The sequence below is a fragment of the Papaver somniferum genome, chromosome 1, assembly GCF_003573695.1.
Source record: "Papaver somniferum cultivar HN1 chromosome 1, ASM357369v1, whole genome shotgun sequence".
Classification (NCBI taxonomy): domain Eukaryota; kingdom Viridiplantae; phylum Streptophyta; class Magnoliopsida; order Ranunculales; family Papaveraceae; genus Papaver; species Papaver somniferum.
Window position 1 is genome coordinate 245790627 of NC_039358.1, and position 22271 is coordinate 245812897.

Here is a 22271-nt window from a genome sequence, read left to right on the forward strand (position 1 = left end):
GTTGCAAACTTAATTAAAGATTTAGGTCATGAGTTTGCTATCAAAGATATGGGGGTGTTGTCTTACTTCTTGGGTGTTTAAGTTTTGCAGCAAAGACGGTCTCTGGTGCTTTCCCAAAGAAAGTATATCTCAGATTTATTACGACGCACAAAGCTGGAAGGCATCAAGCCAGTTTGCACTCCTATGGCTGCTAATGCAAAGATGCACAAAGTGGGTTCTACAAAGTTTGAGGATTCCACTCTGTATATAAGTGTTGTTGGAGCCCTACAATATTTGCATATCACACGGCCAGATATATCTGTGGCAGTAAACAAAGCCTGTCAGTATATGCATGAGCCATATGTGGAACACTGGGAACTGGTTAAGCGAATCCTACGATATTTGAAGCATACAATAGACTATGGTGTCTTCATTAAACCTAGTCAAGATTATACTCTGCATGCTTATTCCGATGCAGACTGGGCAGGCAGTCTTGATGATGGGCGATCCACAAGTGGTTATTGTATCTTCTTTAGAGGCAATCTCATTTCCTGGAGTGCAAGAAAACAAAAAACCATTTCAAAATCGAGCACAGAGGCGGAGTATCGTGGTGTAACCATTGCTACTTCTGAACTTATATGGATTCAGTCGTTGCTGCAAGAGTTGGGGATTCGGTGTCCATCACCAACTTTGTGGTGTGACAATCTAGGGGCAACGTATCTCACAGCTAACCCTATATTCCATGCACGCACAAAGCACATAGAAATAGACTACCACTTTGTGAGAGAAAGAGTATCTCGCGAACACTGGGAACTGGTTAAGCGAATCCTACGATATTTGAAGCATACAATAGACTATGGTGTCTTCATTAAACCTAGTCAAGATTATACTCTGCATGCTTATTCCGATGCAGACTGGGCAGGCAGTCTTGATGATGGGCGATCCACAAGTGGTTATTGTATCTTCTTTAGAGGCAATCTCATTTCCTGGAGTGCAAGAAAACAAAAAACCATTTCAAAATCGAGCACAGAGGCGGAGTATCGTGGTGTAACCATTGCTACTTCTGAACTTATATGGATTCAGTCGTTGCTGCAAGAGTTGGGGATTCGGTGTCCATCACCAACTTTGTGGTGTGACAATCTAGGGGCAACGTATCTCACAGCTAACCCTATATTCCATGCACGCACAAAGCACATAGAAATAGACTACCACTTTGTGAGAGAAAGAGTATCTCGCGAACAACTACATGTGAGGTTTATCAGCAGCAAAGATCAGCTGGCGGATATCTTCACCAAAGGACTGTCATCACCAAGGTTCCAACTAATCCGAGACAAGTTGAACATTCGCCAACTCCGGTTCAACTTGAGGGAGGGTGTTAGCCCAGGTCTTCCGCAAGACACTTTGCCAGCTACTGCAGTTGTTACAGAGTCCAAGTAATCTAGTCAGGTCTTTGCTATTTACTAGGATCATAACAAATTTCTGTTTCACAATGTACTCACGTATTACTATAAATAACAGTTCAATCTCCACTAGATTGGTGTGGAAGATATTCACCATATATCCCTTCTGTCTCTTTTTTCTCCATTTTAACGTGAAATCATATTAAATGGTTTGATTTAGATGTTTTTTTATTTTGTAGGTGAAGTGAAGGTTTATCAGTTCTAACGTGATATAGGGTTAAATCCTATTTCTTGGATGCAAAGGTTTGATTTGCTGTGTTTTGATAACTTTTACCCTGCTCTGATTTTTAGCTAATGGATAACATGTTGAACCCTTTATTTATGTTTTGTTTATGGAGAAATATTGAAATGGCCTTTTAAGTTTAGCTCTATTGCAAAAATTTTAATATTATGATAATTGAACTATCAAGTTTTATTTTTGTTTGCAAATTTCATCGACAGATGCACAGGTGTATAAAGATTATGATGCAGACCCAACAGGAAAAACAGATATTAATGAAAGCTCGGCAACACACACTTTTTGACGCTTTTAATGCGGAAACAACAATGGCAAACGAAAATGGTAATGTTAATGAGTTTTTAATGCAAGCAATTGGGGATTTTGGAGGTCCTCAAATTTAGCTTGAAGAAAGTTCACATACTATCAGCCAACCTTTACATTCACCTGAATGAAAGTTAGGCCAAAATTGCATCGAAGGTTAAATACTATTTCGTCATTTTTCCCCAACACCAAACACTTAAAGTTGTAATTACCCACTCTCTTCTCCCATTAATATAAACACCCAAACCCTAATGTATTTTGCTCACTGCTAAATCTTTGATACAAAAATGGTGAAAACGAAATATAGAGCCTGCTTCTACACCATCACTAACAAGAGGCGAATACAAATATACTTACAAGACATCTATTATTCATCGATCAAGGTACTCCATGCTTGGGTTCATAGAATGGTATTTTATAAATGCAGATTAGCTTTTCTTTTCTTTTCTTTCCGCTATTTTTTTTCATTGATTTGCTATGCTTTAATCTCACATTGGTTTTACTGGGTTTTTTTACAACGATCGTATCTTCATAGGGAGTTGTTTTCATATCTTCATCTATGTACTATTCCTTCTTCTTTTTTCTTGCACAACGACAGCAACTTACAAAATAGAATCACGATTTGGAGCCACGTTAGTAAAGGGAATTAGGTGAGGCTCATTCAGTAGTTCCAGATCACATATGATGGGTGAAGGCCACAATGAAGATTTCTGTATGAAGGGAGTCACTCTAGGTATCTGCAAGTTCTATGACGGCAAATTTACATGTTAGTTGTAGTTTTCTCAGGGTATGGTTTTCTAATCCTTCATAGGTGTTATTACTTCAAGCAGGTATGTATGATCACTGGATGACATAATTAAGCTCTTACTGCTAAATTAAATAGTTGTAGTTATCTTGGGATCAATGGTACTCACGTTTACCACTACCCATCTGTAATCTTGGAATTATTCTTTATTTTCTTGGAATATGAGAATGTTGGTATGCTCATAAGGAACCAAGAGATCTTTAGTACGGGAAGTAGTTACTAGAAATTCATACTTTGGTACCTTAGTAAAGCCACTGAACATATCAATAAAAAAAGAAGGGATTTAAGATATTGAGATTGTTAGGGATATCATTTTGATTAGTATGAGGGACTGCATCATTCTGAGATGTTTTTATATCTCAAATTAGCGGACGTAATGTGCCCTAAAAATAATAATCTAAATGGATTCATTTTCACTTACATAAGTTGTCACATCTCTATTGCCTCTTATCTTCAATTTCTCCTGTAATCAAGCAGATACGACCAGTATCTTAAACTAGAGTTGAACACCATGGTTCATGGTACTCCCTTTGTTAATGTGAACTGATGAATCCATTTCTTTCTTTGAAGTTTAAGTATATGAAGTTTTTTTCCCCTCTAGTAGATATGCACAAGACGAAGCTGGATGTAGATTAGCGGATGTGGTGGTAAGTTCTTGATGCTTTAACTAACTTTAAATGAATGGGTTCAAATGTTATAGTTTATCGTACACCAATTCTTATGTTATGATTCATATGAAATTTTATATTCCGAAACTTATGATTTTAGCTTTGTATTACATCAATTCAAACACAAATCACAGCTTAGCTATATCCGGAATCTTGAGTTATATAGGAGACAAACCGACATACAGATGGACAACCGGCCCAACCTTATTATATAAACTTCATGTTTCCCAGATACCTCGATTAAGTTATGGAGGTAGAGTCTTGGTGATTACAAAAATTTCGAACATTTGTTGCATTTCTTATAAAGTAAAGTGTGTATCAGCCATACAAACTGAACTATTTTACTTGCTGGATTTGTATTTCCATGACAATACAAATTTACTTATCCATTTATGCTGTTACGAACACCATACAGAGTCTTGGAGTTCATTTGCCAAGACCAGTTTTCACTCATGGAAATGCTATGTGGTAGTTTTCACTCATCATGTCAAAGTTCGAAAATTACTGATAGAAATAATTTGCATATAAAATTACTAGATAACATAAAATTGTGTCATATGCATGTGTCATTGGAGATGGGGAAACTCCAACATCAATGGGAGTGCAACTTGAACATATGAGAAAAACTAAGTGGAGACAAAAAAAATGAGAGTTCTTGACAAAGCATACCAAATGTGACAACTTATGAAGTTGTGAGTTGTAAAATACAATTTTCCTAATCGTGTAATTAATTTTTTTTATTGTTTAATCGACAATTGATTTTTCATTAGGTTTGATCAACTTGGTGTTTGGGTGTGATTATTGGTTTGTTACTGAATTAATGTGAGGTTCTTGTATTCGTTTTTACATTGGGGAAATTAGGGGGAGACCCAAAAAAAATAATATTCTCGTTCTCAGACCCATAATTAATTTTGTGTACTGTGACACCCATAATTATTTTCGTGACACCTATAAAATTATTAAAAACTTCTGCATGACGGATTATGCATCTGCATGACTGAGTTATGCATCAGGGGTATAATTGGCAACTCAACTTGGATATAACATATCTAAAAATCCGCGCTTTAGAATTTTACAAATTTTATATCGTTGGGAATCTTTTTAAGAGAGCTACGCAACGAGTACAAACAACAATATCAAATTTTTATTTTTCACGAAAAAATTGGAGGTGATCATTATTTTAGGCAAAATTTTCGAAAACTTACTACATATTCATTATGCAGGCTCCAAAAAAGATGCATAACGCATTATGCAGATGCATAACGAATTATGCAACCATTTTCTCTATTGCATAACAAATTATGCATCTGCATAACAAAGTTATGAAGCCATTGTTTTGGTTGATTTTAGTGCGTACATAAAAAAATTGATGCATAATGCATTATGCAACCATATTTTCGGATGCATAACAAGTTACGCATCAATTTTATCGATGCATAAAAGATTTTGCAACAATTTTCTCGATGCATAATAAATTTATTATGCAATCATATTTTCGGATGCATAACAGGTTATGCATCAATTTTCACGACTGCATAACATGTTATGCAGATATTATTTTAGGTGCATGACAAGTTATACAGTCTTTGTTTTTGTTGGTTCCAACAATAACAAAAAATTTGATGCATAACATGTTATGCAAACATTTTACGGGCTACATAACAAGTTATGCAACAACTTTTCAAACTGCATAACAAGTTATGCATCCATTTTCATAGCTGCATAACATGTTATGCATCCATTTTCATATATGCATAAATTTTTTTCGAAACTGATTGGAACGGTAACCTTTTGAAACAGCAATCGAAGGTTCAGATTATAAATCCATTTTCAGCCAAGCCAAGTACTCCATTTCAGTTCATTCATCCATAGCCCATTACAGCTCCAGATGCTCTCACTTCCCTGTACGTCCCAATACTGACATCAATATCATGAGCATTTGTAACACCATCTCAACCACAGAATCATCACGCACCATTTGCATCCATTTCAGACCGTTTTCCTCCATACCAGGCCTTCCACAGTAACCAACACCACTAGAAAATCTGTATGTTCTCAACAACAACAGCTGCTTCATCTCCAGAATTTGTTCTTAACTGACTTCTCATCACCATCTTCAGTGACACCCACACAATGACCATCTCCATCTCAGAAACATCCTCTGCAGCTACAAAATGCCATCATCTGCTTCATACCAAATCTCCAGTGCCAATCAACTTAAACTGCATCTGCTTAGATTCAACACCATCATTTTACATTCTGTGTGCCAACAACATCAGCACCATCTCGACATCACCAGCTTCAGTAAAATGTCTCAGCTGATTCTCAACATTGTCTCATACCAAAACCCATTCATTCAAATTGACTGATCCAGTGAACATCTTTCCCTAGCCATCCAAGTTCAGTCCCATCAAACCCTGTAGCACCAGTGCCTGATCACTGTAACTGCATCTTCTGTTCTTTCATAGACCATCAGAAGCAACATAACACTTCCATAACATTCTCAACATTAACAGCACAACCTGCAATTCTTTGTTAACAACCACCAGCAAAACCTCCAATCGAAGCCACTGCAAGACCATCTTCATTCCCTGATTTCAAACCTACAGCAACATCACTTCCTCCAACCCTTGAGTCTCTTCACTTTTTGTATCTTCTTAACCAGATTCAAACCAAATCAGAACTCATCTATTTTGCAGCCAACCTCAAATTAAAATCAAACCCATGACCATCAGCACCTTTATACCCTCAAACCCCATCTAATCACACAAGTTATTCATTAAATTTCTTCACATAATCAAACATCCTACAAGCCCTAATTTCTCTATCCTCAACCAATTCAGCTGGATTGAAACCCAATTTCTCAAATTCAATGTGTCAGTCTTAAAATCGAAGAGACCCATCTACTAATTTCATCGATTCTTCCCTGATTCTATCATCAAGAATTCTTTGGTTCCTCATCTCTTTCTCATCACAGACACACAGATTGATCTCTCCTTCCTCCGGTATCCACCAACACAGCATCTTCCCTGGTTTCTCTTCGAATTCACGTGAAGAACAAGCTCAACACTGTAATGAAAGAAAAACGAGGAAGAATAAGGGAAGAGACAATTTTAGAAATTCTGGGTGTGGGAGAAATTTTCACCGAGGAAATGGGTGCGCGCCTTCAGTTTTTTGTCGGTGGGTTTGACAGTGGGAGAAATCTGAAAAATGGGTGTGACTGTAGTTTTCACATATTGAATACGTTGCTTGCAGCAGCCAGCAGTTTGAGACATTACAGCACAATATTACACTGGGTGAGAAACAAAGTTAAGTTCGTTAGCTAGCTCAGTCTATTTTCTTTCTTTCTTGAATTGTTTTTTTTTCAAGTAACCAAGTACATATATTTCTCTAGATTACAGTTTCCGAGATTAATTTGATTGAAGATAGATTTCGAAATCGATATACCTTGAGTAAAATTAAGCAATCTAACTGATAGATTTTCTGGGATATTTTTTGAATTGACAGTGCCCATGCAACGCACGGGTAAGACATTAATTTGACTATAATTTTTAGTTTGACTTTTTATTATTACTGTTTTTTTTAATACTACCTCCGTCTTAGGAAAAGAGATACTTTCACATTCTCATTTTTACCTAAAAATAGGTCAAATTGAAAAGTGAAAATATCACTTTTTCTAAAATGGAGGGAGTATTATTATTCATACCCGCAAACTAGGTTCGTGAGTCCACGTTAGACATTGAGCTGGTAATTCGGTGCCTCGACACTGCGATTTTGTTTAACTTTCCAAACATATTTATGGGAGAAAAAGAAAATTTCCAAGAAAACCTCCACTCTCAAGATCAAACTAAAATCCATCACAATTTATTATACTCCATCACTAGACATTACTTTTACAAAACCATCTTCTACAATTTTGGATAATGTGTCCAAATAATGTGTCTATAAAAGTAATGTGTCCAAATAAAGTCTACAAATAACAATGTATCCACATTAAAGGTATCCATTTAATTTTCCGGTTAAAGGATTTAGGTTGGATTAATTTGATCCATTTCTGGCACTATAAAAAGGGCATCATATATTATTATTTTGATATACCAATTCAAGATCTCTGTATCTTTGCATTATCTCTCTCTCGGCTGCTCTAGAAAGCAAGTGAGCAAACGATGAAGAAGAATGTTGTAATTTTTTTGATGGTTCTGATGGTCATAGCCAGCCTCCAGCTGCGAGCTTCTAACACCGGATCGGTACGCAAAATCCCATAAATAAACTTTGAACTTAATGGTCATCTAGTGAGATTTTCAACTCTCCGTATGGTATATATATATGCATGTATTATCAGAGATGTTCTAATATACTCCCGTATTCCTCGAAAAGAGTTATTATTGTTGTTTTTTTCCAATTTTTCTTATTTTAGACTAAAATGAAAATGTAACATATAGTATTTCTTTTCTAGAAATCGAAGGAGCATATATTAGTGGTTGATCTAATGTGATCAGTTTTAAACAGATTCTGAATATGGTGATGTTTGTTTTTTTGTTTTTTTGAAGCATGCAGATATTTGAAAGGGTCGTTCGTGTAGTGAGGCAACAGCCGTGCATATCAGATGATATCCTCATCACTGGGCAAACAACATTTTCTTCTTTAGAGGCTAGTTATGGTTTTGATATGGTATTAAAAAATTTCCTACCTTATATCGAGGAAGAGCATGCATCATGATTATTTCATTTTCCTTTTTGGTTCTCACCAATTGTAAAATTCGGTCTACTTTATTGATAGAGAAACTTTCTTAAAATAATCGTTTCATTCACCATATATATGTATTATGGTTTATAGGGTGATTTCATGATGGCGTTGATGGAAGAATTTGAGATTGAAGTAGAAGCCATGATGGCATTGATGGATGAATATGAGATTGAAGAAGTAGAAGACTTGTGGGAGACCGTTTGGCATGTTGTTGATTATCTCGATATGTGGATGACGTCTTTGAAGGTTTAAGACGTGGAGGATTGATTGTAACGGTAATAAATTTGCCAGGCATCCTAGATTATTAATCAATTGTATAACATCGATTCAAACAAGAGCGTGCCACCAGTTTGTTTGGCTTCCATCTAGTTTTTAGGGAATATACTGTTTATCCAATAATAAATTTATATAATAATAATAATAATAATCATTGTAGTTTCCTCGTTATTACGTGTGATTCTGCAATATGATTGTAATGATTTTATTCAACAAACTTTACTTTATGATACGGAGAATGGGTCATTTGTCCAAATATTTTAAAAACATCGTTATAATGGACGAGTAAAAATTAATATGGCTGAAATGGACACCAAAAAAATAGTAAGAATGAAACTGGATTCATCCTAACTTAAACTTAAAAAAGAGTGAGGATGAAACTGGATGCATCCTGATGTAAATTAAAAATAAGAAGAAGTATTTGAAAATGGGTAGGATGAAACTGTTTACATCATGGCTATTTTTACATTCTCGTCCATTTAAACAGTATCAAATTTTACATGTCTTTTTCACCTAAAAATTTTTGATTTTGGTCTTTTTAACCAATTTTGTGTTTACGATACCGCATTTTCATTAATTTTATTGGATAGAAACCATGAATTGGTTTGGAAATGGTAGAGTTTACCGATCATCTTAAAGCTTCCCAGCTACACCAGATGGGCCGGTAGATGCACGGTCTTAATATTGGGAGTGCAAAATAGCCTTAATCCAAAAATATGGGGCTAGGTCTAGAATAACATGTGGAAAACGTGTTGTGCCAGGAAGTGCATTAGATATATGATCAAAATTGATCCATCAGATCAGAGCTATCAAGTTCAAAAAATGATAGGTTTTATGGTTTATGCGGAGTATTTGGCTCCGGGAAAGTGGGTTGCTAGTGATAGAGTAACTAGGAAATGGATGTCACTTTTTCTTTTTGCAGCATGCAAATATTATACTAAGAATTAAGCGGCTATTACGAGGGTAGGTGACACCGAAAGAGTCATTCATTACAATTTGATTGATGCATTGTGGGATCATATGATCTCAAAATAAAGTTGTAATATTTCTTAAAATTGACTGTTATCCGCCATTAGATTGGCCGGTCCATATGATGCCTGATTGGTCTTCCTATATCTATGATTGATGGTTCATTGAGGTATTTGATTTAGGGATATTTTGACTCTGAGTCACAAAAAAATCACCAAGTTTCTTTCAGGTAACTAAAGAATTTTAATTAGAGTTTGGGTCATAAGACCACCGTTGACCGTCTTGACCGTTACATAAATCAATCTATTTTTTTATTATTTTAGAATTAGCTAACGCCGTTAAATATTAAAATAAAACATCCATCACGAAGGGGCAATTTTTTCACGTTTTGGAGGCGATAAATTTTTTTTTTTGGTTTTCATCTCATCAAACCAATTCTTTTTGATTCCTCCACTTTGTGTTAGTTTCTCTCCTGGTATGCTACCTTTTGATCCCACTCTTGATGTACATTGCAGCGCATACATCAGGAAAGCTCTTCTAGGGTTTTAACGTTGGAGTTCTATAATGCCCGGAACTATTTCCTTCACAAAGTCCTATCCAGACACAACATGTGCTAACCCACATGTCAGTACTAGGAATCTAGTTTCTGGTGGTGCTGATGATTTTTTCCAATGCCCTTTCTGTGGGTTGGATGGGTGCAGGAATGGGGTTGAAGGGAGGGGACTCTTGAAGGTTTCTTTGTTCAATCATTTGAAGAACCAACACTACAAGGGTGTTGAAGGCTTGGACAGATGCAGAGAGAGGCTACGCAGCAATGTCGATATCTTTAAATCTTGAGACGTTATTTTACTGCAATCGAAGTGCTGGCTCTACATTCAATGTATGCATGTAAAGGCCTCAGATAAGAAGTGTAAGGAGCATCAATGCCTGCTCCATCAAATATTACTTTAATTATAATATTAAGACAATTATAAAACGTAAACAAAGTAAAGCACACACCGTAATAGTGTTAACGAGGAAAACTAAATGAATTAAGTTTTGAATACTCAATAAATTAAGACGCTACAAAAAGTAAACCTGCAACTTCGTGTAGCAGAGACCGAAGTTCTCAATAGACGTTTGATACTAGATATCCTAGCAGAACAAGCGTTCTCTTTAGGACTAAATCTAGTATATCTTCTTAACAGTTCATAATAACTTCTTTTACCAATCTTTCAACTGGAAAGACAAGATTCCTTTGGATCGTATTCCAAATAGTAAATGATCAAAATTGTTTTATAACCAAACTCACTTTCTAATCACAATACCGAAATATATGATAAAATCACAATTACATATCTTCTATTTTGAAGATTCGTTACCAGATCCGAAGCTCCTGGGTTACGATATCAAAAAGAAAATGATTATCGAAATAGTCAATCTTGATTACAAAGTTTATGATAAAATTACAAACAACGTGTTGATCTCAAAAAGCTTATGTTCATCGGAAATAAACAACCTTTTAATCCCGAAAAATCAAGTCACATAAAGCCATACCAAGATCAAAACACAAGAATAAAGTTTTCAAATGTTCAAAGTCTTCAATCTTCGATTTAATCTTTAAAGTAAAAACCTGCAAAAAAAAAAAATTGATTCCTTATTGATTTGTCGCACAGAATGGAATTTGTTAACAATGGAAAATTGATGAATCTATCTTGCAGATCTAGAAAAACTTAGATCCGTAAAAACGTTAAATCATTGATCTAGTTTGAGTGTGCTTATATCAGAAAAGAATGGACATTTAATAAACAAACTAGGTGCAATCAAAGATTCAATAACCGTTAGTCAATCAAATGAATAATTGAAAACTAAAATAACAATGCAATTATCTAGCTTTCCACCAACGGTACTCGTAGAGATTCTTGATCCTACTGAAGTATTTAAACGAGCAGCCGTAAGATATTTCACATAATTAGGATACTTCCCTCTCCGAATAGACGACTCCATCAGAAACAACAAGAAATGAAGTTTGCCTGGCTCTTAGGATAGTTCACTAGAAATGCGAACTTAGGTATTTATAGACTAAGGTAGTTTAGACACCAAGGAATTTCCAAAACTGAAATTATTCTTAAGATATGAAATGAATGCCCAAATTCGGTTTTCCTAATTCCAATAAATGTAGTCCAATATTTTCCGAAATATCTCATAGAAAATCTCCAATTAGTAACACATTATTAATTTTTATTCTCTATAACTATGCATTAATTGCCGGTAATTAAAGCATATAAAACCAAAAACCTTAGTTAAAAGATTCTCAATTTATTTCGGTACAGGATCATCTTGAGCATCAAGGAATATCTTTGAACAATAAATGATAACATTTATGCATATGTTCAGATATGATGACATAATGAAGCTTCTCATCTTGATTATCCCTTAAACCCTAATCCACATAAAACATGAAGAAATATGTGAACCATGGTTTTAGGACATAAAACCTATCATACCATCACTACAAAGAATGTTGTGATTGGATACAATATTATTTCCAAGATAATGTAATCAGTTATGTGACCAGTTACACCTTCCTTCATGAATCCATCATGTGACCAGTTACACTTGGTTCCCACGGTAATTATGCGACCGGTTGCACCTTGCTTCCTAAGGTTATCATGTGACGGTTACACTTTGATTTCCATAGTCATTAATTGACCGGTTACCATTAACCTTCTGTTATGTACCTAGGTGCCCCTTCGTGAGTGCCCTCAGTAATAATGTATCACATATGTTATGCACGAGCGTATTTAGTGAGTTAACCGTTAGCAATTATTGGGTGTCTTAACGAGTTGTAAGCACCGGTTAGATTGAGACAGGTGTACTTCCGAGAGTAGCCCATCTTTACCAAATAGGGTTTGTTGCTTTAAAGTTGTAAGAGAGACGGCAATTCTATTCAATGAATGATACGTTGGGATGCTAGATGTAACCGGTTATATCTCAAATATCAACATAGTCAAGATAGGTTCAACCAAAAAAAGTCAACTCCATTGGTGACTAAGTCTTAACATAGTCAACTCCACTGGTCATCCAAAAAAGATATTCAAATAATAACAAGATCAATCATGATTTTCTTTTCGATTATGAAAACAAGTTCATACATCTACTTCCTTAAACTAATGTAAATATACATATTTTTCTATGATGAAATCAAACATATACAATGTACTATTAATCAAATAAATATATAGAATATATTATGTCGATGTTGTCCCTACGAAGTTCCAAAAGATAAGCGTTTATACTTCGTATTATGCTTTCTTGATACTTCATATTATGCTTCCTTGGTTAAAATTTGTACATCCATTGTTGCATAAATGGTTTTTTCCGAGCCCGGTGACATGTTACAGTGATATGCATGCTACAAATAGACTTCACCACATGAGAAGGAGATTGGAGCTAGAGTTATTATATCCTGAAAAGGAATGGGATAAGATAGGATCAAATCTCCAATCACTCAAGTCACTGTTAGGTACATCCCTATCAACGTTGTGATACATTTGTTCATTGTAGTCGTCATCAAAAATAAGTTGAATCGGTGGCAGTTGTTGAGCAGGTCGTAGCACAAGTTATTGAATAGGTTGAAATGAAGATGGGTTTTGCATATGTTGATGATTGAGCAAGAAAAGATCCAGGCAATCTGTATACATGTGGCCTAGTATGTGGAAGTAGGTGCAAAAAATCCTTGGAAATTCTTGATAAACAAACTCAATCCAATTGACACCATTAATATTATCAAAAGCAAAGGTGCCAAACATTAGAGGACATGAAACATCTATTATATGTTTAATTCTTCTGTCGTAACCACGATGGTGTTGAATAGGATCATCAAAAACAATGAGTTTCTCTAGAGCAGAAGTGTTACGCACCACATTAAGTTAGCACTAATTTCCCCTAGAGCAGAAATTGGTGCTATGAGTTACCAAATATACGTAAAACACAATAAAATCATACTGAAATAAATTTTAATGACTTTTATATAATATTTTTTCATTTAAAAAGAGCATGATATATTGAAAATAAAAGACAAGGCCCAGAAATAACGTTAGTCACCAAACAGGATAAATTTGATGATGATGATATGCAATATGGTTAGAACACGAATTAAGGATACACAAATGAGACAAGAATTTAACGTGGTTTAACGAGTTATTCCTACATTTACAAACGAATCCCTGTAGAAGATATATTTTTTTGATCAAAATAATATTATGGTCTTTATGTTCTCTTTTGGAGTTTGCTGGTATATTTATTTGTCCATTTTTATGTGTCCATTTTTAGGATTTTGTTTCGCTGTATTTATATAATTAAATTTCTGAGAAAACCATACGTCCTAGATAAATTTTATTTGTGATAACTTGGTCAGCAAGATATCTAAAATGTTCTAGAACTTTTCCCCAACAATTTGGCCAACAAGCAATTCAAAAACTTCTGGAACTCTTTGTAAGCATCAGGACGGTGAAAACGTCTCAAACTAACGTAGATCACAGACTTGATCGGCAGGCCTTGACTTTGACCAACATATGTTGACTTTTTGTTGTTGACTGTGAATGTCGAGCTTTGACTGGCAGGACTTGTTCGCTAGCTTCACTTGATGGTAGACAGAATGGGGTCGGCAAACTGACTTGCAGTATGGATGTAAAACTGGATAGAAGATTGGCTGATAGACTGGCTAGCATCATGGTAAGGGAGTATGAATGAAACATTGGCTGAGAACATAAATGGACCAGACCAGGGTACAAGTCCACTAATCGATTACGTGAATCGGGCCTGGACTTGGCCGATGAAGTAGGATAGACAAAATAGGTCGGCGGACTGGTCAGGCGAACTGGGGCTTGACCACTTAATGTTGGCTTTGATTATTGACCAATAGTTTACTTTACTGCTGACTAGTTGACTTTCACTATTGACCGATGATTAACTTTGACCATTTTGATGACTTATTGGAAAACTAGGCTAATCGGTAAAATGAGTTAGTTGGCTGGATGGTAGACCCGTGTGACAGCCAAATGACGGTCCAAACAACAATCTGGTTCAATATGTGACAATTTTACGCATGGTAGAAACACTACCATAGAGAAGTGACAACCTTGAGAAAACTACAAAATGTTAGTCAACGTTGATGATTGGTATATGGTGTTATTCAATGTCTTAACTTCCTTGCAGTTATAGCTTTGGGGGTTTTTGGACAGGATGTTTCATCAGACGTTTGCTTCCAGGTACAATCCTCCTCCCAGTTACGAAATAAAATCGCATTACAGCTTGGATGTCCATAAGATCGCTATCTTAAATTAGGAGCGAAAATTATTAGTCTTTACTTTATAAGATGTTTTCTTTTTAATGTATACTTGAGAATCTTTTCTCACATGTTTTTATCAGTTTCCAGCAATTTATCGTCAGGGACAGAAGAATGTCTATTTTAGACTTTTAGTTGGAAAAAGATTATCGGATGGATATTGAACGGGGTGTTTTTCTTTAGGGTCTTGTTCATGTGCAGGTTTAATCTATACCAAGTACAAAAATGTTATACTATTGTGAAATTATAAAGTTTTTGGGATCATTTTTTTACGTTGTTCAGTTATTGCTGTCCTGTCCTTGATTGTGTAAAAGGCATAGTTATTGTCCTCGATAAGCATACCTTGATTTCATTTATCAAGCAATTGCTATCTCTTTAGTCTCAATCTTTGGCCTGTAGAGTGGGTAATGTAGCTTATGATTATTCATCAGCAAAATTTGGCAAGCTATGCGACTCTTGGCAACACTATGGGCTGCTTCTAAAGATGAAAACAAGTAGTGAACTATTGAGGCCATTGGGCAAACAATGAATATTATACAACTAATGAGAAGTTTAGAAAAAGGGGCAACTGCCCCTGCAGAACCATACCATGCATCCAATTGAGATTTTTTTTTCTGGGAAAGGAAGTCTAAAAGTGGCTCCTTATTGTCCTGAAATATGTCAATCCATACTTCATGTCATATGTAAAAGGGACTTAAATTTTGTGGCTACATTTTGATAAAAAGATTTGAGGACACATGAAGATCTGCTTGGCAGGAGAACAAGTAAAAAGGGGAAAATATGGAGAGACATCATGCAACAACTTAATCTTTCATGTTGGTGGAGGAAATCATAAAATTTTAGAACCATTTACCTAAAAAGAAGTTCACCAAACAAAACATTATTTTGTTTCGAGTCAACCTCACGATACCAATATCAATCAATATAGAGACCAAAGTGCATTGCTGCATAGAGTGTAGTTGTGATTAGGTTCAAGGCCCGATATAACTTTATAACTAGTTTTTGTAGTTTTTACGTTAAATGTGTGAGTCAAGTTTTTAAAAGATCAACAAATTTTTTAAATAGGAATTAAAGTTGGAGTCGTACTTTTAACACAACTTCGTCACTTGTGAGTCGGATGTAAACTTCGTCACTTGTGAGTCGGATGTAGAATACTCTCGTCGTCGTATGCGTGCACGTCTGGCTCGAAGAATTTTTCGGTCAGAAGAAAAAATGAAAAAAAAGTAATGTGTACGCTCCGTGTAACTATTTAAAAAAATCAAATAATGCACATAAAAATCCAAAAAATACGATACGAAATATCATAAGAAATTGAAATTGTGATTGTGAATACAAAAGAATCATTGATAACGACCGAGATCACGAGATCTATTGATATGTTTGCAAATAGAATCTTATGGATACGCAACCCTTTACTTAGGATGTTAATGATGTCATTTAAGAAAATATAATTAGTACTTTAATTAGTGCTTAAGCATCAAAGACCCTTCATTCTTAATTTACTTTCATTATAGCATGATAGTACCGGCGGATTCCACTGTATAGTACAACCGTAAGTTAGTAATGTCCACCTCTTTCGTGAATGATGCGGATTTATAAGGGGATACCAATCCGGGATATCATTCCATATAAAAAAAACAAAGTGTTAAAGGACGGCCCCTAACTCAGCTGGTCATTCCCGTTCCAAAAATGAAATCACCATTAAACTTTATTATCCCATTGAGGACCCATTACTTAAATTTGTTAATTCATGCATCTTTCCTTATCATAAACATAATTAGGAATTATTAGTAATGGTACTAGCTATTACTAAGAGCTAATAATAAATATGAGCTTCATTTTCAATGTCAATATCATGACATGAACTTGTGTTTTTCTTTGTATGGTAAAGCTCTAGGCAAGTCTCTCTTTTTTTGCCATGAAAGGTCAACAACCAATTGTTCTAACCACTACTAGCCTAAGAAATGACACCTTAATTAGCAATCAATCATTAGTTTATGAGACATAATCAAATTTGAAATAGAAATATCCGGTACCACCAAAACCTAATAATATTTAGGTGTTTGGCTGGATGGAGAGGAGTCTCTTTTTTTTTTCCTTTTGATAGGACAATGGAGATGGGCTGATGGAATGGCTCATGTACCTTAGTTGTGGCAATTTATGAACCATAATTCATTCTTTGGCATGAAAGCCTTCATCAAAGTGAATTGGCGCGCCTCATGTCCCATCAAGAAGATGTAACTTCCTTGTCACGAAAAATGAAAAGCTCATGATGTTCATAGACATGCTATTTCTAGAGGAAGAATGCAAAAGGTTACGTTATTGGGACATCTTAATCATCACTAGACCCATTAATTTTGTTTACTTGATTTTCTATCCTCTATTTTTGTTTTTAGTATATGACTTTAGGCAATATCTCTCGGGCCATTAGGTCATGTTGTTGCCGTATTATTTCCATGTTTTATATACAATCTGATTTTGCATAAGTATAGATCAACAACGCTATTAGCAACGGTATTGATGCATAAAAGTCCCAAAAAAAAATTGTTTTTTCTCTCAAAACACTTTGTAAGCGCCCATAAATAATAATACCCCAAGTATAGGTCGAAACCATTCAGCATGATTTATATTTACACCACCATGTATTATATTTAAAATGGTTTATCGATTGATAAATAAAAAGGTAAATTGATTACATAATTAAAAGAAAATAAAATAAAATAAAGGTTTTTGATGGGACAAAAAGCATAATTTCTCAACAACATGAGGGTCCCTTTGCTTTGAATTTGCTTTGTTAATAAAGAAATTAAACAAAGACAAATTTCATGATTTACTTTCTTGTAATCTCATATTTGTAGTTGATATTCTTGTCTTTGTTTGTTCATTGGAGCTTTAGTGCACCAACGGTCGGAGAAAAAGCGTGGTTTTGACCATCGAATGGTTAGATTTTACTCACGCATCAATTTATGAATTCCATTATCCTCTTCAAAACACATTGGTGTCTTCTCTACCCCCACGATTTTTCACATCAACTAACCAAACTTCCTTTCTTTATTATTTACTCAAGCGTGAAATGACATGGTAATGTTCCTAAGAAAAACCGTTGCAAATCTTGACTTTTAAGTAGTTTTAGTAAGAACCTTACGTTATCGATTGTTCGTTCGGTTTAAACAAGGTGCAATAATCTTCTGCTTTGTGTTTGTTTTCTGATGATAACTGCAATTAACTTTACGTTATCGTGCAACTTGTAAATGGTAGGACAATGTTATGCATGACCTGAACCTGAGTGTTAAGAGTCTCCAGAGATGTGTCCCTTATAGTGGCCCATTTTTGTCAATAAATGACTTGTGTTTAGCTTCTTCTTGCTCATGGTCGACCTTCGTGGCCCATGGATGTCCCTATGTCAGGCATGCGTATGGAGTTTATGTACGTAAAATAAATAAATGTAAATTGAGAGAAGTTTTCCTCGACAAACATATGTCAAGTTCAAGTATCGTCACGTTTATCCTTTTCCGATATGTTACGTAACATAATCAAACAATATATTTTTCTACGTCCTCCATGCAGATTGTATACTGTTAATTGACCAAAATCCAACAAGCAAAAACAAAATACTAATGCCATAAGCAAAACGTCATTACATCGTCTGCAAAACAGACGCTTATTTGGCAACAGTTTTCTTAAGAAACGCTAGCGGTTTTACTAAACCGTTGTCTTTTCTCTAATTAGTTTTTTCACTCTTAAAAGAGAAAAAGAAGTTTGAAATGAATTGAATCTAACCACTCCTACTACTCTAGAGTGTACGTGGTAATAATATAAAACATTTTCACCTGAAAAATGGTCGGTTGACAGTTTTTCAAGTTACAAACCTGATCTTTTTCTTCTTGTCCCACTATCCAATTCCACTCTCTCATATCTAGTTACATTTTTCATTAGTGTTCACGTTAATTACTTTCTTATATATATTTTGACTACATTTTTTCCTTCTCCTGGTTTTACTTTTCCGTAGATGTTGTAGTGCTAAACTGGTAGGGCTTGGCTAGCTAGTCTAGTTAGGAGTCATGACATAGCTCGAGTCTCTTCCATCATTTAACTCGGAGTAGGTCACGAGACAGATATTGCATTTAATAGAGATCACAATGACATTTTGGATTTATAAAGACAGATTTTCCACTATTTTGTAAATTTTTGGGTCATGCGATGGATGTTGTATAATGAAACGGATTTAAAGATACAGTGTAGATTTTATGTCATGGTGAGGATATAGTATTTGGATAAATATGGTAAAAGTTTGGCTAAATGATAAAAATCGGGTTACAAAATAGATTTTGGGTCACGTGACAGAGTTTAAGTACATGGTTGCAGATTTTGAATTACAGTGACAATTTTAGTCCCTGTGATTTTATGATTTATATCTCATTTTCAACTATGCAATAAACCACTTTAGATACTAAGAATGCTCATACGTATTAAAAATAATAATAATAAAAGGGGGTCAGTCTCGAAAAATCATTTCAAATGAATAAGCATGATGATGGAGGATTTAGCTTTTGTCTTGCAAAATCTACATTTGGTAGGCCAGCCCTAACATATCCTCCTCCCCACACCTCAATTTTCCTTTATATAATACCCACCACCACCTCTCCCATCATCTTCCCTTCCTCATAATACTTTCCCTCTTCTTCTCATAACTTCTATTACTTTTCCCTAAATTTTCTTCTAGTCTCTTCATCTTTTAGATTGGGTTTGATTCTCTTTTTGAGTTATCAAAACTAATGCAATTGTGATTTGTGAAGAAAGTTAAGAGAAGGAAATCATGAAAGAGAATAACATTAACACAAGTAATAACTTAAGTAATGGTGGGTATAGAAAAGGAGGAGGAGGTGGTGGTGGTGGTGCTGGAGCAGCATCACCATGTGCAGCATGTAAGCTTCTTAGGAGAAGATGTGCACAAGATTGTGTGTTTGCTCCTTACTTCCCTGCTGATGAACCTCACAAATTTGCTAATGTTCACAAAGTTTTTGGTGCTAGCAATGTCAACAAAATGCTTCAGGTATACCCTCCTGCCCCTCTCTTTCAATAGTCAAAAGTTGCACACAACTTCTTTACTTAAAGTGCCAAATTATTTTTTTATTTGGTTATTTTGTTTTATTAGTTCAGTCAACAGTGGTTGACCCAAGTCAGAAGTTAGTATGCTTCTATTTTGATAGACATTGTAGGGCATGTCCTGCAAGTGTGCAGCCTGGACATGAAACCATATTGTTATTGTTTTGGGGTATTTGGAACAGTGTATGTCTATTTTGTTTTGGGGTGGTTGGAACTCTTATGGGAGACCAAGATGGGGTATTTGAACTCTTATGGTAGACCGATATATGTATCCAACTCCAGGCCAATCTAAAGTGACAATGCAAGCATTGTACATGGTCTTCGTGAAAGACTCTTGTTTGATAAAGGGTTTGTCAATTATATACCTAAATTATAGATGGTGTCCACCTAATGGTCTAGATTTTGACTATCTTACATGATCCATCTCTGGTAGCTTCTTTTTTTAATTAGATAACTTTTACATGGTCACCACAACCGCCGAGGAGATAACACTTATAAATTTAGGAATTTTTTAGTTTTGGATATCATATGTATACTGATATACGCATTCAGATCATATGTATATATTCGTGAGAATGATCTACACGCTTAATCGAACCTTATTCCTTGATCAAAACCCAAATCCCTATTGAAATCTAAAGTTCATTGTACCTCTAGGCTCACGAGTCTCAACTTGTTTCAGAGAAATACCATCGAGGTCCCACCCTAATATATATTCGTCAAAAGCTATGGACTCTATACATGTATACAAGTCCAAATTATTCTAAACTAATATGCCGACACAAATTAGAGTATACAATGGAAAAAGTTAATTTCTTTCTTGATCACCATTACAGTTGTCTAAATCAGAATTAAAGTTTTGAAATGACCCGAGCTTTTGACAATAGTATAATAATTAAGGAATAATCATCTCAACCATAAACGAAAATGACATCCTAATTCCAAATAGTTCAGCTAAAAGATTTTAACCGTGGCGGTGTGACCAGCATTGTAGGGTTCATCGGATCATTTCATTTGTCCTTTGCACTATAATTTATCTTTGAGTTTCAGTAGAGTGCTAGAACGGTGACTCCTGACTTAATTATGAGGTCACGGTGATATCAAAAAAGCGTCACATATCTTAAAAAAGTTGGAGTAGGTAATCGTAATTAGCACTTTCATTATCATACTATTGTAATGTTTAAAGTCAGATTATAAAATTTCTAACATAGGATTCTCGTTTAATTTTTTGTTACATTTATAGGAATTACCGATGCATCAACGAGGCGACGCAGTGAGCAGTATGGTATATGAAGCGAACGCGAGAGTCCGCGACCCAGTTTATGGATGTGTAGGTGCTATATCATCCCTGCAACAACAAATTGATGTTTTGCAAACTCAACTAGCAATTGCACAAGCTGAAGTTGTTCATATGAGGATGAGATCACAGACATCATCATCAATTACTAATCTCTCTATTAACTCATCAGCAACAAATGAACAACAAGCTGCTTCTGCTCTTTGGTCTTGTTAACTCATCAAATTAACAAGGAAGAATCTTAGTTAATTAAACTCTTTTTTTCTTTTGCTTTATTATAATACTAGTAGTTTGTTTAAATAAATATATATGTAAGAAATTAAAAAGCATCTCTCTAATATATACTTTGGCTTTAGAGATGATGATTATATTAAGTAAAAATCAAACCCACTTAGTTGTAGGGGAATGAGTTAGAGAGGAAGTTTGGAGTAAGTGGAAGGAAATTATTATCATTGATAATAATTATATTGTAGATATATAAAAATCTAATATAAATACATGTATGTTTAATTATTTTATGAGCCTTCGGTTCAACCATATTTGAACCACTCACTATTTGTATTTGTATTTGTATTCGGATTCTTTTTCTTTTTTATTACATGTAAGAGTGGTACCTAGACCACCTAAATTTTTCATTTAGGATTTTTGTGGCAATTACACGATTCGAACCGTTCATGGGAAGGAGTATGAGCAAAATCAGACCACTTGATAGTTCACTATTCGGATTCCATTAGTTTAAAACTGAACCGAACCACTAACCCAACAACTTATATTGGTTTTCCATTTCGGTGAAACTGTTAGATAATGGTTTAATTTTAGTGGACTGTAAACGCGAACTAAAAACCGTTAGTGTAACTGAGCCCTTAGCATTAGTTAACTGACATTAACTCATCGAACCGTTAGTGTAACTTGATGGTTCTCTATTCGGATTCCATTTTGATCAGTTCTCTTTCTCTACTCTTCATTTCAGTCTTCTCATCTACTTTCTAAAAGAAAGAAAAGAGAATTATTAATCCCAAAGCCGCCATCACCATCACCGTCTCTTGTCCACCACCACCACTAGTTCAGCAGGATAGTTTAACTGTAGGTTCCAGA

General features: G+C 35.0%; 1 protein-coding gene across 1 annotated transcript; it reads left to right on the top strand.

Moving 5' to 3' along the window:
- Positions 1-19421: 19421 nt before the first annotated feature.
- On the top strand, positions 19422-21694 carry LOC113323784 (LOB domain-containing protein 4-like). Its single transcript, XM_026572127.1, has 2 exons — positions 19422-19826; positions 21123-21694. The coding sequence occupies exons 1-2, from the start codon at positions 19590-19592 to the stop codon at positions 21390-21392; spliced, it is 507 nt and encodes a 168-aa protein (XP_026427912.1). The 5' UTR covers positions 19422-19589; the 3' UTR covers positions 21393-21694.
- The last annotated feature ends 577 nt before the right edge of the window (positions 21695-22271 follow it).